General features: G+C 35.5%; 2 protein-coding genes across 2 annotated transcripts; both read left to right on the forward strand.

Annotated features, from left to right (window-relative positions):
- Nucleotides 1-12,048: 12,048 nt before the first annotated feature.
- LOC110783673 (GDSL esterase/lipase At5g22810) lies at nt 12,049-15,542 on the forward strand. Its single transcript, XM_021988018.2, has 5 exons — nt 12,049-12,331; nt 14,129-14,259; nt 14,357-14,590; nt 14,770-15,025; nt 15,164-15,542. The coding sequence occupies exons 1-5, from the start codon at nt 12,100-12,102 to the stop codon at nt 15,355-15,357; spliced, it is 1,047 nt and encodes a 348-aa protein (XP_021843710.1). The 5' UTR covers nt 12,049-12,099; the 3' UTR covers nt 15,358-15,542.
- Nucleotides 15,543-16,294: 752 nt separating this feature from the next.
- On the forward strand, nt 16,295-17,614 carry LOC110783703 (uncharacterized). The gene is made up of 3 exons (XM_021988047.2): nt 16,295-16,888; nt 17,015-17,076; nt 17,331-17,614. The coding sequence occupies exons 1-3, from the start codon at nt 16,624-16,626 to the stop codon at nt 17,436-17,438; spliced, it is 435 nt and encodes a 144-aa protein (XP_021843739.1). The 5' UTR covers nt 16,295-16,623; the 3' UTR covers nt 17,439-17,614.
- The last annotated feature ends 43 nt before the right edge of the window (nt 17,615-17,657 follow it).

Here is a 17,657-nt window from a genome sequence, read left to right on the forward strand (position 1 = left end):
AAGTGGTGTTTAGATGTGAGTATCTTGCTAGGATTCAAGAGCAACCCAATTGTACTAAGTGATCATGAGAATGAAATGGATTATGAGTCTGACATTGATAGTTACACCAGCTTTGAACGCACAATGCGTCATATATTAAGAACAGGAGACCCTGATAGGGATGAGGAAACCCTTCGTGAATTTGACCGTGCTAGAGGGCATACTAGAGTTGATATCTATAATGTAGTGATCCTAAGCTAGAGGATGACCTCAGTCTCAGAACTACGAAGATCCACAAGGCAGAGAAAACTAGCTTAATATTTTAATACCGAGGATGAATTTAGATACGAGCCCTTTACTCCAGAAAGCTATAAGAAATCAAAGAACAAGATTGATAATGTTTCCCTCTAAGATTGTTTCATTATTTATTTATGTTGGGAATAATGTGGGACAAGTCGCCCAACGGTAGTTTAAATTTATTGCATAGTTCTTTTATTTTATTTTGGGACAAGTATGTTATTATGGTTTAGAAAATTATTATTAATATTCTTTTGAGGAATAAAAGTTTCTTTTGAGGAATACAAGTTTTTTTGAGGAATTAAAGTTAAATATTTAATTATCCAAGTGGTCAATGGTTTAGTTTGGCCACGCGAAGAGGAATAATTTCTTTTATTATTATTATTATTATTATTATTATTATTATTATTATTATTATTATTATTATTATTATTATTATTATTTGTGATGATTGAATTTGATTTGTTTTCCCTCGATCGGATGTCCTTTATGTGAATGTCGTTCACGAATGATCGATGATGATTATTTTGCAATGATTATTGCACCTTTGTAAATGATTGTTGCACCTTCGTAAATGATTTTATGTGAATATTGTTTATTGAGGCGATCTCTATGGTCAAATCAAATATTGCTTTATATAGAATGACATGTAAGTGAGGTTTAGAACATAAGATAGAGTATATTAATTTCAGGTCGTGTTATAGAATGACCAACAATAATGACTTAGTTGTTGCTATTCGCCTCTTGGCGGAAAAGCCGATCCAAGAGAGAACTGAGCGTTCCGATTCTGCCGGGGACATGTTCGAGAGACTAGCCAAAGTTAAGTCACCATACTTTAAGGGGAAAACTGATCTTACCTTTTTAGAGAACTGGGTTAGAGAGTTTGAGAAACGGTTTGGGGCTGTGAACTGTCTTGAGAACATGAGAGTGGGTCAAGTTGTACTGTACTTGAAAGATGAAGCTGATTTATGATTGAGAGAAAATGGGGCTAGACTTAGCGCTGTTGAGGGATTCGATTGAGATTCGTTTGTTACTGCCCTAAGGAAAAAGTTTTATCCTCCTTTAATGAGAAAGCAAAAGGCACAAGAATTCATAAACCTTAGGATGGAAGTATGACCATTGCCGATTACTATAGCAAACTTATAATATCGTCGAGGTTTGCACCTGAGATTGTAGCCACATAGGAGCTAAAGGCTCTGAGGTTTAAGCAAGGTTTGACTGAGGAGATCCAATTAGGATTAGGTAAGGAAACCTTTACATCTTTGGATATTGTGTATGGGAAAGCTGCTCACATTTATGGTTTGCTGTCTAGAAGGGACAAGAAAAATATCGTTGTTGGGGAGAAGAGAAAAGAGTATAATGTTGGGGAAAACCAAGGAAAACCAGGGTTTAACCAATCCGGAAATCGGAGTTCGAAGCCTATAGGGTCGCAGAATAACCTAGGGAACCACAGTAAATCTGCCAATGAGAACAACAACCATAATAAGGCACCAGGTAAACTATTCTTGATGAGTCGAAACGAAGCTGAACATTCTGCAGACGTAGTTCATGGTACTTTTTCTATTAACTCTGTGCTATTTAAAACATTATTTGATTCGGGAGCAACTTATTCTTTCGTTTTGTCATCTGTTATTAAGAGTCTGAAGTTAGTAGCTTTTGAATGATTGATTTACCTGCTATTATGTCTACTGGTGTAACCTTAAGGTGTACCAAGTTATTTAAGAACTTGTCTTTGAAGATAAAATATTGTGTTTTCCTTCTGATTGGATAGAGTTTAATCTGGGAAACCTAGATGTAATTCTAGGAATGGATTGGCTAAATTTGTACAAGGCTAAGGTAGACGGTGAAATTCAGAAAGTAAATTTAAGGAACCACATTGGAAGATTGACCTCGTATAGATGTTTTGAGAAGTCCAAGAACCTTTAGTTATTTCTGTAATGCAAGTGAGAACTTGATGAATAAGGAGTGTGAACTATTTTTTTCCGATAGTGTGTTAGAGGTTAGTAAAGAAGTTGGAGTGAAAATCGAGGATGTTACCTTTGTGAATGGATTCATTGATGTATTTCTGAGTGAAATTGCGAGCATGTCACCTGCTAGAGCCTTTGAGTTCATTATAGAGTTAAATCCTGAAACGACACCTATATCCAAGGAACCTTATAGCATGACACCTCCTGAAATGAGCTAATTAGGACACAGTTGCAAGAGTTGTTTGGCCAAGGAATATATTAGGCCTAGTGCATCACCGTGGGGAGCTCCTGTGTTGTTTGTTAAGGAGAAAGATAAGAGTATGGAATTATGCATTGATTTTAGGGAGCTAAACACCATCAAGAACAAGTATCCCTTGCCTAGAATAGATGACATATTGGACCAATCGAATTGGGCGAGTGTTCTCGAAGACTGATTTGGGTTTAAAGTACCACCGATTGAGAGTAGCTGATAAGAATATACTTAAGACCTCATTAGGATTCGTTATTGTCATTAAGGGTTTAGAGTAACGTCTTTTGGGTTAACCAATGCACCTGCATTAATGATGGATTTGATGAATGAGATTTTCTACGAATTCCGAATTAAGTTTGTTATTATGTTATTGATGATATCCCGATTTATTCAAGGAATGAGAAAGAGCATGAAAAAAACTTGAGGATTACTTGGAGACGCTTAGAAAGAATCTAGTTTTATTAAATGAAGTATACAACTCTTGAAGTCATGTGTGTATAAGTGACACCGACGGAAAAGTGAAGGACTAAATTGATAGAAAACTACGTTACGTAAGGGAATAAATTTAGGAGAAGATTTGAATGATCCAGGATCGTTAGAAATCATTTGTTGTCTTGAAAAGATGGGAGGAAATATATGAATTGGTGAAAGAGCTAAGATTTAAGCCCAAAATTTATACATCTATGAAAGACATAAGGAGGTTTGGTAAAAAGGAAAAGTTGACTAGAAAGAGTCTCTGTAGATCCTGCTAAGATTCAAGCTGTGAGTGAGTGACCTATTCCAAGAACGTGTCTGATATCTAAAGATTTCTAGGCCTAGATGACCATTATAGGAGGTTGTGAAAGACTTTTGGAAGAAAGTAAAACCAATGACCAACTTGTTGAAAAAGGAATCGAAATTCAAGTGAAGTGAGAAACGTGAGGAAGCTTTCTAGATTTAGCTGTTGTCGCGTCAATTGAAACCTTATAAGGCTAATTACCAAACCCATGACCTAGATTTAGCTGTTATGGTGTTATCTACGAATATTTGGAGACATTACCTTTATAGGGCAACATGTAAGATCCTTACCGAGAAAAAAAAAAAATCTGAAATTTTGGCAATAAGGTCCAGTTGAATCTTGGGGACAACATTGAAAATGATACTGCTTTCCACCCTTCAACCGATGGTCAGCCTGAGAACACTAACCAAGCCATGGGAGATATGTCGAGAGTGTACTATTGGCTTTAAAGAGAAGTTGGGAGATCATCTAGATTTGATTGAATTTTCGTACATCAATAGTTACCATGCGAGCATTACAATATCACATGTTGAGGCGTTGTGTGGAAAAAGTGTAGAAGTCCATTTGCTGGAACGATTTTAGTGGAAACATAGCATTGGGGAGATGATTCGATGAAGTAGAAATATCCAAAGTTATTCCCTGAGATGAGTTACGAGGGCGTAACTCGTTTTCTTTAAAGGGGGTAGAATGCGATAGAAATTCGCGCTTTTTACCTATTTTTATGGCATTTTTATGCATTTTATGCTTATTTTTAGCAACCTTTACATGTTGATGCAAGTAAATAGATTCTCCGCATAAGAAAATGTGGTCTTGAGCATTACAAGTAACGCTTAGTTGGCAAAAGAGTGCACAAGGGTGGCACAAAGTACTTCTACAATAAGAATAAGTTGAAAAGTTTGGAAAGATATGTGAATTTTCGTGTCAAGTTTCGGGACGAAACTTCTTTTAAGAGGGGTAGATTGTAATCCCTCGTAATTTTATACATTTTATTTATATATTTTAACATATAGTTAATTACATTTAAATAAGAATTTACGGATTTTAGAAATAAATATATATATTTAACGTATATTTATTTTATTACATTTATAAAAAATTTAACGATTTACGAAATCAAAATAATTTTAGAATTTTAAGTTGAAAAGAAATTAAATTACGAAAACTAATTGAATTTAGAAAATGATCCTATTCGGTTTTGATTCAAATCCTAAAACTAAATCCTAATGCTAGCCCAATTGGGTAAAGCCCAAATAATAAGACCCAAACTCCTCCCTTCTCAACCTCTATTCCACGTGAAAACAAACAAAACTCAAAACCCTCCTCCTTCACGTGAATTGCGTTCTCATACTCTCCTCCTTCACTTCGACGTTGCTTCCCTTACTGTTGCTGTTCACGGTCGCCGTCACCACCCACGGCGACCACCCTCACCGTTGTCCCTCCGCCGCCCGGTAACTCTCTTTCCTCCTCTCCTTCTTCTCTTCCCTTTTTGTTTCGTAGTTTCTTTTGTTTCTCTCATAATTGGTCATTTCCGTTGTTGCGACAGCCACCACCACCTAGTCGGCTCTCACCGCCGCCGTCCGTCGCCCACACCTGTTGTCGTCGCGTCCCAGTTAGGCCAGCGCCCTTCTCTTCTTCCCCCTCGTTCGTTCTATTCTTGCTTGCTGCACAAGTCCACCGCGACCACCACTGCCGCGCAACCGACGGCCACCACAGCCCTCGCTGCTGCTTTCCCCTCCGGCCGGCGTTCTCTCTCTCCCTCACTTTTTGGTTTACTCCTAACCCTAAGCTAATTTAATGTTTTAATTGTGTTTAATTAATTTAATTTATGTTTTCTTGAATTAAATTTTATAGTTTTATGATTTAATTATGAATTTCAGATTATATGTTTTGCATAATCAAATTATTAATTTTCAGATTATGTAATTGAATTGGAATTAGAATTTTAATTATTTAAAGCATGAAATTTTAAGGTTTTAATGATTTTAATAGTTTTGAAATCACGATAGGATGATTATAAATTATTAAAGTTATTGTTTCTATGATTTCAAAGTTTTGGGAGTAGTTTGAAAGTAGTTATATTGCTGAAAATTTAAAGTACGATGTTTGCAAAGAGTTTTCAACGAATTTCAATCACTAATTCAAGAATTGTTATGCTAGGAAATCAAATATTCAAGTTTTGTTATTGGAGAAAAGTTCTAAATATGTTTAGGATGTAGTTAGAATGTGTTATTATAGCTGTGAACGATTAGAAGTTGATTGGGAATCCTTGTTGGTTGTTTTTAGGCGGAGAATTCTCTGTAGGCGACTTTTGAGATTGTTAGTGGCATATCAATTTGTTTACACAAGGTACGTACATACCTGTGTGCTTGGAATGTGTGTTATTGGTTGAAACCATGTTGTTATATCTTTGAACTTGGTTATGTTATGCCTTTGAACTTGGTTGTGTTGAGATTTACATGTTTAATGTTGTTGGATGAACGTGTTGAACATGATTTTATTATGAGAATTATAACATGTTAGTATGGATGATTGATGCAAACATGTTGGTTGGGAACATTATATTATTTCACATATATTGGTTTAGATCGATTGATCGTTGTTCCCTTTTTAAGCATTTCATCACTACTTTATGAGGGCCGAGGACCTTGTTTAGTAAGTTGATCCTACACCTATATAAAGGTGGTTAACCATTGGTAAAGGAAAGGTTGAATTAATTGGAATGGGTTCTTGATTGATAACTTTGTGATCGCTTACTTAATTCCAAGATAAAAACAGTTGTGAACGAATGTGGATTGTATGCCTTATGTGATTGTTGAGTCATAACAGAGTCTCAATTTGTAAATCATGTAAAGTGAAACTGAGTAGCAATAGCTTTAGACTGTGCACGTCTAAAGTGACGGACAAACAGGAGTTGGGGTTCATGGTGGTAGCCCATGGCCTTTTCTGGAACCGGATTGATCACCGTGTTCTATTTTTATTAAAACGTTCCTCGATATCGCAGGTCACTGAGGTTACGGAGTCGCGCCCGTACCTCGTCTTCCTTAGTGAAGACTTCTGGATGGACAACTCGGTCCATTGTCTATTTCAACTAAAATAATATTATTGCTAAAAGTCTAGCCTAGTCTAGTCTGGTCAAGTATGGTCGTCAAACTATCATGTTTTGTCTGCCCTTATTTGTGTTCATTAGTATCATGTTAGGGTTGTTCGTTTAATAGAATCATGTTAGGATTATTATTGATTTAGTATGTAGTACTCAGCTTTGCTGATTACGTGCTTTTGTTTGTGCATGTTGATCATGGCTATGCCTTATTGATACTGTGATGACCCAATCTTTGGTGAGCAGTCTCTAAGGATCAATAAGCATTGTCCATCTGCAGGTTTGAAGATATTGCATCATTGGGATCGGGAATAGAGAGCTTGTATTTAGTTTTGATTTGCTAATTTGACTTGGGTTTGTTTAATTGGACTTTAAACTTGTCATACTATTTATATTTCCTTATTTCTGTTGGTTGATTTTTGGGACTAAACCTGTAATCGATTATTTATAAACCTAAAGTTAGTTTTATGTTTTCCGCTGCAAAATTCTGAATAAGCCGTTACGTTTTCACACGGGCGATAATGCCTTGATAATTCTCTACGTTTATATTAAAAGGTTATTTTAGAAAAGAGAGAATTGTCGGGGTGTTACAGGAGTCATCTTCAAAATCCTCGCGTGGAACGCGGGGACGGGATGCCACATTCTTCCTTCTTCTAGGAGAATGAGCCGTTCTAATGGCCCCGTCTCCTGTATTATGGGAGGAACGGACTCCACTCCTACTTCCTTGGGACAGGTTCGAAAAAGGAACCCTATCGTCCCCCTCTCGCGGTAAACCCATGCACGCAGGTTAGCTGTCTGTCTAATTCGAGCCATGCCGTCCTGCATAAGGGACAGGACGTCTGACTTTAGCAAAAGAATGAAAGGGATAGGTGTCATAACCCCCAAGACGCCTCCACAGAATACTATAAACAATAAACAAGAGAGGTCCCACAAGCATACAAAAAACAAGGTTTTGATAGAAAGCTTACCAGAAAATGATCAAACTGATGAGAAGTCTTGGCAAATCCTCTAAACCCTCAAGAACACTGGACAACAAATCCAAGAACACTCAAGCGCAAGCACCAGCAGATCTTTGGCAGGACGAAATTTACTTTCTCTCTCTAAAGAAAAAATCGCTCTGAAGTAACAAAAGAAAAATGAAAGAGGAATTGAAGCTTTTAAAGGAAAAACCAAGCTCTGAAAAGCCCTCACACGTGGCGCTCCCTCCGATCAAGCAGCCTACCCCACAGTGACAAGGGGCATCCTCCTTGAGGGGCAAATGATGTGGCCTAAAAAATGCCACCTGACCGTACTATCAAAGCCCAGAAGAAAGAGCCCAAAAGCTTGCCTACGGGCATTTCTCAAACTTCACAGGGCCCAGGCCCAAGCGATTAAGAGGTCCACCTTGGTCCTAAGCAAGCCTCCAAAACCAATGCGGGACACGTGTCCCAATCTTGCGTAAACACTTAATCATGCAGGACCAGTTCCCGGGAAACCCTAGCACTATAAATAGTGCATATCCCTAGGTAGAAGGGCAATCAATTCATTCCCTCCAACCTAAAGCTATCTTTGCTCTGCCTTCTCTCTACAAATTACTTGTCTCTCTAGCTTATACTTACTTAAGCATCGGAGAGAATATTCCTACGGGAATATTCTTGTTTTGCAGGTTGTCAGAAGTTTGTACCAGGTCATACTTGATACCTCCGAGGAGCGCGTGCCACGTCAGCACCGTAAAAGATCCCACAACAGTTACCAAATCCAACATATTCAAGTTCATACTTTAAAACCATTTTACCAGTTTGGTCAAGTACCAAAGCACAAGTAAAGTGTCCATTATTTGGGCTTCATTTATTAATAGTGTAAGGTGCTCCTAATGTGCAAATAAAAAAGGGCAAGTTTTTTCCTTGTTAAATTTGCCCTTATTGATCGAAGTGGTGGTTGTGAATATTTTAGTTGAGCTTGGACTATTTCCGTTTGGATACTTCTCAAACAGTTTGTCTAAGAAGCAACGACACAGCTCGTTTCATATATACAACCGATCCGGATCAAAAAATATACATGCGCGGCACCAGACTCGTGAATTCAGGTCTAGTCCGGCCCCGGTCTTAACAAATTAGCGATTCTGAATTTTCGGTCATCTCCGGACAAACCCGTTTTGGCTGGTCCTGACAGGTAACCCGTCTATATTTTTATACTTAATTACCGAAAATTATTGAGTATTCCGCACAATATAAGCTACTTAAACTAAGTTGAACCTTCATATAACATTTTTATAAATATTATGAAATTTATGGATATATATTAACATTATGCACTCAGATTTCAACTAGTTATTGATAAACTTTACGTATAATTAAATCCCGTAATAAACAAGCATATAATTAAAATCGCTATATATTATGAAATTTATGGATATACTTCCTCCGTCCCGGAATACTCACAACGGTTTGACTGGACATGTTTGCCAATGCACAACTTTGACCATCAATATCTTCAATTATATATTATAAAAACTTATAAAGTATTAATATTATGAAAATATATATTAAGATGAAGTCAACAATATATTATATGCTAACACTTATTTTCATATACATAAATAAAACGATTTTTTCATGAAATGCCCCTGAGGTTTCACGAAATTCACCAAATACCCCTGCGTGTTTCAAAATACATAATATACCCCTATTTTTCCGTACAGTTCATAAAATACACTTGGATTTAACGTCCGTTAGTCTTCCGTTAGCAGGATTTTACGTTTTTGCCCTTATATGGCTTTCTTCCCCATTCATCTGCAAACGTTCTCTCTCCTCCCACTCAACCCACCTACCAAAACTCTCTCTCTCCTCCCACTGAACCAACACCACTCCTCACCTCACCGCCGTCACCATCTTCAACCCCGCTTCTGTCGCCTACCACTCCTCACGGCCTTTGCCTACCTCGCCGGAGCTAATGAGAGAGAAGTAGAACAAATTGGGTAACGTAGAAAGAGGAGTGACCGTCGTTGGGCGGAGATGACGGAGGAGGGACAACACCCGAAACTTCCGTTGTTGACGCGGGCAGAGGTCATGGTGGGCGAATTCGACGGCGATTTCGGAGGGAGAAATTAGGGCTTTGAGAGCGGTTTGATCTTGTTGTGGTTGTTGGTGGAGGGGGAGGTGATTGGACTGATTGAGCTCATATATCAATTGCTACATCCCTTGATATAATTACTTTAATTCACTATGAAGTGAGGAACTGCTAGAATTACTTGTAAAACAATCTCGGAAATCGAAGATTGAGGTCAGCTTGAATGACCAATGTGCCATGGAGAGGGTGATTTTGATCTTAAACCAATTTGAGAACGAGTTTGAGCCCGAAAAGGGACTGATAAAACGCGTTCTTGATTATGTGTTAAAAATTTAACAATTTTGGTTGCTAACATTAGGACTTGCGATTTTGTGCGTTTATTTTTTAAAAAAAATTCCTGATTTTGCTTGAATTTTTTGCGTTTTATTTTGTATGTTAAAGGAGTGAAATTCTTTATTTGTTTAATTTTGTCGATTGAAGTATATCCAGCTTATTCAATTTTTCGAATTGATTTAGCTCAAATTGATTTTGTACATAATCTTCAATGTGTATAATGAATTTGATTTATTTTTCGTTAGTTCTTTTGGTCTGACTGGTTTTTCTGGAGGAAACTTTCTGACATAAACAATTAAGCTCGAAGTGTTTAGAAGACAGTGGTTTGGCTTTGAATTATCACTCCGTACTCGATAAACTACAATAGTTTCCTTCAATGTTGATTGGCTGTAAATAAAAAATAACACTGTTTCTTTCATTCTGATCATTTTGTAAAAGAAAAAGTCTGTAATTGGGCCTATTCATCACATTGGCCACGAGCCTTCAATAAAAATGCAGCCAAACTTATCAAAAAAAATTCACTTAGGAAATGGGGAATGAGTGTTAGACTATTAGTTGCAGGAGTGAGAAGAAATAGACCTAGATATGACGCATAGGAAAGGCGATGCGAAGGCCTTGGGTTTAGAATTTTGTTGTCGGAATCATTGTTGAAGGATTCAAGTTTTTGATTCGGTTTGGGATGACAATAGATATGACTCTTACATATGATCAATTAGGGATGAAAGATGATTCGTTTTTTGAATTAGAACTCATGTCTAATTAGGAAATGAAAGGGTAAACATGCAGCAATTCGAGTGAACACTAGCCTTACTTATAAGCAGCAAGAACATAACGGCTATATTGTAATAAAACTAGCCGTTAGATTCAAATTCTGCAGTTTAATAGGAGTTTGGGTATTTGGTGCAATTTTTTTTATAAATAGATGTATAATATGCAAAAATTTTATATATAGGTGTATTTGGTGAATTATAAACATGACTTAACGGAGGACTAACGGAAAACCATAATAGGGGTATTTGGTGAACAGTACGGAAAAAATAGGGGTATTCTATGAATTTTGAAACGCGCAGGGGTATTTGGTGCATTATTGCAAACCTCAGGGGCATTTCATGAAAAAACCGTAAATAAAATATAGTCAAAATGAATTATGTGAATAGTGCAAAAAGTTAAACCGTTATAAGTATTCTGGGACAGATGGAGTATATATTAATATTAGGCACTCAGATTTCGACTAGTTAATGATAAACTTTACATATAATAAATCCCGCCAAAAAAAATGCGTATAATTAAAATCGCACCGTTCTCTTCGCCTTCTTCAATTTTAATACCGCAAATACAACAAGTAAACAAGTTTGTACTCCCTCCGTCCCGAAATACATGCGTCGGTTTGAATTTTTGCACTATTCACATAATTCACTTTGACCCTATTTTATTTCTAGTATATGAAAACAAAATTTAGCATAATATATTTTTGGCTTCATCTTAACATATATTTTCAAAATATTAATATTTCATAAGTTTTATAATATGTAGTTAAAGATATTGGTGGTCAAAGTTGTGCATTGACAAGCGTGTCGACTCGAACTGGTGCGAGTATTCTGGGACAGAGGGAGTAGTATGTAGCATGGGTTGGTAGTTTAATCTTGCAGAAGACGTGGGTAACCACTAACCAGCAACATTACGCCGTTCGCAATCCACTAACTATTAAAAAAATACGCCACTATCAACTAACACTCATTACATTAATAAGTCAATTCAAATGCCTTAAACTCCGCATTGGTCAAACTGGTGCGATATTAAGAAACGGAGGGAGTAATTCGTAGGAAATATGCTTAACCTACAGCCTACAGGCACAAAGGTTCCCCATGTACACAAAAGCAAAAATCAGGATTTTTTGTCAATTAAGAAAAATTTCAATCATTTACCTGTTTGCCATTGATATGTACAACTTTGTATATTGAAATACTTCGTATTCCTTAGAAATTTCTCCATAACATGCTCACCAAAAAAAACACATTTAAAGAGAGGAAAAAAAGGACTTACCTTACTGCTTATAATACCAAACTGTTTACTTGTAGGAAATAACGTGACAAAACCAAAACATCAACCAAATTAAATATAATCAAATAGTTAAAACATCACCTTGTCAATCCAATACTAGCAAAACCTGGAAATGAAAATGTTTCTTAAGACATTGTTAATCACTAATTACCAACCAACAATTAATAATTATTTTCCTAAAGATCAGATTTTTCACTATATAAATCCTCTATATAGCCTCATAAATCAAATTAAACCATCCAAAAAATATCGTAAGTCACAAAATAGAGTGAAATATATTCACAAAAATATGGGAATTTATTGCATTGTTGTTGTCATCGTTTTACTGCTAAGTATTGCGGTAAATGGACAACCAATTGTACCGGCATTGTTCATATTTGGAGATTCAATAGTTGATGTGGGTAACAACAATGATCTTGATACAATTGTTAAGTCTAATTTTGTTCCATATGGTAGAGATTTTTCCAACCATGAGTCTACTGGAAGGTTTTGCAATGGCAAACTTGCAACGGATTTCACTGGTGTGTATATAATTATATATATGTTCTTTTGTTTATCTTGTTTAATATCCGATTTAGTTTTAGTTTCATACTGCCTCTTTTTCATTAAGTTCTTTAATTACGCTTTGAAAAATGTGTCAAACGATCAAAATTTTGACCATAAATTCTCACTATTATATCTATTAAAAATTATCATGAGATACCTTGTTAGATTCATCTCGAAATGTATTTTATAAATATCAATATTTTATATATTTTTTTCCATACAGAATTGAATATATTAACGATCAAACATTGCACTGGAATCCGTGCAAATAGTAAGTGTAAAGAACTTATTGAAACGGAGGTAATACACTGGATATTATGAATCAAACAATATGAAAGTAAACGCAAATGATTATCGCAAAAAAAAAGAAGTAAAAGCAAATTTATTCCCAATTTACGTTAGTTTAAAAACTAATTTCAATGGTACCGTTCATGTAAGTTCAGGCACGGGCTTTGGTTTTATTTTTTATTTAGTTCAGTTAAGAAAGGCCAACATGCATCTGGAACTGTTCTAGCTACATATAAAGTAGGATGTTTATTAAGTTTTTTTTCCGTATTAAATGAAAACCGCTAATAGGTATTTGCACTTTAACCGATAAAACCACTATCTGTGTTAGTTATTTTATATTTTAAAGCAATACATTAGCGGTTATGTGCTCAATAATTAAATAAGAAAAGAAATTCGTATCCAAACCTACGTATATGGTAGCATACTAGATATCATGGTGTCATGTGAAGTAGTTTTTAAACCAATGCAAATTGGGAATAAATTTTGATTTTAACCATTTCTAGAAAAATCAAAAGTTACACAAGGTTGATTGTTGATATTCTTTTGATTTATGAACTACTACCTCCGTTTCAAAAAGATCTTTACAGTTACTATTTGCACGGACTCCAATGCAATATTTAACTACTAATATATCCAATTTCGTAAGTCAAAAAATCATAAAAATTTGATATTCTGAAAATACATCCCGAGACCAATGTAACAAGATCGTACATGTAACGTTTTGATGTATATAATGGTGAGAATTTACGATCAAAGTTTTTATACTTTGGACACATTTTCCAAAGCGTAAAGAATTTTCTGAAACGGAGGTAGTAGCTTTTTAAATCATTTGAAAGAAAAATAAGTATTCCTATTTCCTAGAAGAAGGTTTTTCATGCTTTGTAATGTGCTATATATACTCCGTATTATATATACTCCGTCAACATCTATACCTAGTATTTAAAAAGCAAAATCATAGCTAATAATATGACATGTGTCATGCCTCCCTCAACTCATCCATCATTTTGGTTCTTTTGATTTTTTTTTTTTTTGTTTTTTATATTTCTAACGCCTCTTCTACTCATATTTCTCATCCATCATGTATATTCATTCAATCTTTTCCACTTCATCTCAATCAATATCAATATTCCATTTAATTTGTATATATTATTTCAACCTTCAGATTCCACCTATAATATTTAAAATTTCCACCTATAATATTTAAATCATATTTTCCTACTAAAATTACAAACTTCCAATAGCATTAGGACTTTAAAAGGCCAATAAACAACTACTATTATATAACGGCCCGTTCTTTGAACGGGCTCAAGAGCTAGTTATAATTAACTAGCAACCTGAAATGTTGTCATGAACTCATGAAGGCAGGACACTAATTAATGATTTATTCCATGATAAATTATATGACCAATAATGTCTTTCAAAGTTTATGCTTATTAAACAAGAAAACTAACATTAATTTGTTTTTATTTGGTGGTAAATGACAGCTGAAACTATAGGATTTACGTCTTACCAAGCAGCATACCTTAGCATAGAGGCAACAGGTAAAAACCTGCTGATTGGAGCTAATTTCGCCTCTGCTTCTTCAGGCTATCATGCCAGTACACCCAAAATATATGTAAGTCTCTACTAATTAAGGATATCATCATCCTTTTTTTATTTTTATACAACAAAAACATAAATATTTTTGGTAACAATGATTTTATTGGTTGAAGAGCGCAATTCCTTTGAGCCAGCAGCTGGAACATTACATGGACTATCAGAAAAAATTGGAGTTAATTGCAGGAAAAACCAATGCAACGTCAATAATCACAGATGGAATTTACCTGATTAGTGCTGGAAGCAGTGATTTCCTTCAGAACTATTACATTAACCCTCTTCTGTACAAGCTTTACTCTCCTGAGGCGTTCTCTAACGTACTTGTTCAACAATTTGCTCAACTTGTTCGTGTATGTTTTCGTTCACTTCTTTACTTGTCTTTTTTACTTCTGCTAAGAGGAAAATAACGGGTTTGGGCACAACATTTTGGCCCGAATCTTGTCCCGGCCCGGTCCGCCATTTGATCAGGTCTAGAAAATACATTTATATTAATTTGGAAAATTCTGGTGTTTTGATTTATGGGGTGCAGAAATTATACTGGGTTGGAGCAAGGAAAGTAGGAGTGACCTCGTTACCGCCCCTAGGATGCTTACCAGCTGCAATTACCATATTTGGAGAAGACAGCAATGAGTGTGTTGAACACATAAACAAAGATGCAATTACATTCAATAATATGCTTAATTCAACTGCAGAGTTGCTGCAGACACAGCTCACTAATCTGACTTTGGTGGTCTTTGATATTTACCAGCCACTTTACCAGTTAGTCACAAAGCCTCAAGACAATGGTACTTCCTAATTAACCTCTCTATTATACTTAATTTAGCATAAACTACTAGAAATGATCATATTACTTACAACAAGGCTGCGGTTCTGACATCTGATTTCAGATCATATATTTTGATGAGATTGGAAATGAAATGCAGGGTTTATTGAAGGAAGAAAAGCATGCTGTGGAACAGGATTGCTAGAGACATCATACTTGTGTAATGCAAAGTCACCAGGAACCTGTAACAACGCGTCCGAGTATGTGTTCTGGGATGGTTTTCACCCAACAGAAGCCACCAACAGAATTTTGTCTGATGATCTTGTTGCCGCTGCCATTTCCCTCATCTCTTAGAACTTTCATTACAAATTACATTTACAATATTTTTCTATAAAAGATCTATCACAATTATTGTGTACTTTTCATTTCATTTTTAAGTGTGCAGAACTGTTAAATTTAATTCCACATTATAAAGGGTTTATTTTGATGAAATCAGAAATGAATTATAATCAATTTCGGACTTAATTGATTACTTAGCATTTTATGTACTTGTTTTTTTCCATAAGCCTCCCTTTTCTCGGACACTATGTTAGTATTTAGGTAACACACCCTATTTATTAGGGGTGAGCACAACAGGATACCTCTTAAAATTTCATAAACTGGAATCTTAATTTGTTGCAACCGGTTCCTGGAAATGGAAACCGGAACCTGTTGCAACAGGTTCCAGTTCACGGTACCCCGTTAGTTTAAAATTTTGAATTTTTTTTTTCTACTTTAATTATAAAAATCTAATTTATGGTTTGGGCTTTAATTGTTTTATAGTTGGGGCTTACATTATACTTATATATTTATATTTTGCAACAATTAGCTTGGATTTTTTTTTGGTATACGAATCATTTCCTGATTTTGAGTCTTCCATATTAGAACTGATGTATATAGGGTACCCAACAGGGTACCTATTCCGGAAATTTGAGAACCGGAATCGAAACCGGAACCTATTGCAACAAGTTCCCAATTTTGTTACCCGGAACCAGAACCTGAACAACAGGATAGCAAATAAATAAAAATATAATTAGAGATTTTTTTGGGGGAAATTTTTGCACCAGGAAGTGACACGTGTCATTCATGGTGTCTATTTTAGTAGACTGTAATAGATAGATAAGAAATAACACATACTTTATAAAAATTACGGGAGCTTAAGCCTTTCAAAACTCAAACTATTACATCTCAATTAGACAATTACTATCCATTTGCAACGGTACAACTGAAAAGTATAAAATGTCATAAAAAAAACTAAAAGATAACACACAAGAAAACATGCATTTTCCAAAGACAAAATTGGAAATCTTATAAATTATGCTATCTGACGATTAAGATTAAGGATCTGTGTACAATACGTCACAACCCCTCTCCCTATTTGTATTTGAATTGTCATTAGAGCTCATTTTGACCCAAATAAAATAAAAAATATTTGAAAATCCTACATTGTTGCAATAAAATAAAAAATATTTCATCGTTGATAAAAATTTGGCGCCAACGCCAGCCCGCGAGATTCCATATAAAAGTTTTACCATTAATCAGAACTAGCAAAAAGTAGAATTAGGAGAGAGAAAGAGGAGGATGGATTTCAGTTTAGCAGCGCTGAAGTTGATGTGTGCACAACTGAAGCAAGCCAAACAGATTCCTTCACAATCTTCTTCATCTTACACTTACAGTGGCATCCTCTTCCAACGCGCATGGGTACAAGGCCTTCTTATCTCCGTTTCCGACTCTAATGAGATCGCCGAAGACGATAACTGCTCTCGCTTTCTTCTCGATGACGGTACAGGCGTTGTTGAATTGTCACTCTCACAGGAATACCTCAACCAAAATCATTGGCGTACTGGTATACCCTACTATTATCCTTCCAATTTTCCTTTTTATTCTCAATTTGCTTCTCTTTTTAATTTGCCTATTTTTATAAGAAATCAGATTTACTTACTTGCTCTCTATTATCGTTTCAACTATTAAGGGATGTATGTAATGGTGATCGGAGGTTATGTTGTTCGTGCCGGCGAAGTTCCACTTATAAAGGTATACTATTCATCCCATCTGCGAATCGCCCACCACCTGTTTGTTATAATTCCTCTAATTCAATTTCATTGTATATTTGTATTATCATATTCTGTTGAGTATAAATTACTCACAGGCCAAACAATTATAGGTAAAACTCATATCTTTAGAAATGACCTAATTCAAATGGGGATGGGGACTTAGTTAAATGTGAACCTTATTTAATTGTTTTTACATTTTTGTATAAAAATTTTCGTCCATATTCTAATTTGCAGGTTCACAAGATAGTTGATCTTTCAGTGAATCCTAATAGAGAGGCAATGTGGTATCTTGAAGTCATCGAAGCCTTCAAATTGTTCTACCACCCTATTAGTGAAGATTGATCGTGAAATGAACTTTACAAGTCTCAAACTTCAGCTATCAAAGTTGATGTTTCTCTGATTTCTACAGCTTAACAGAATGTTATGATAACAATTGCCCCTTTCCCCTTTTGTTGTTTGCTTCACGCTGGCTGTCTTAGTAGCATCACCGGCTGTTAATTTAGCCAGTTATTGATCTCCCTGTTAGTTCATTACTGGATTTAGCAATGCATAAATTTGATC

Source organism: Spinacia oleracea, chromosome 4 (genome assembly GCF_020520425.1).
Source record: "Spinacia oleracea cultivar Varoflay chromosome 4, BTI_SOV_V1, whole genome shotgun sequence".
Taxonomy (NCBI): Eukaryota; Viridiplantae; Streptophyta; class Magnoliopsida; order Caryophyllales; family Amaranthaceae; genus Spinacia; species Spinacia oleracea.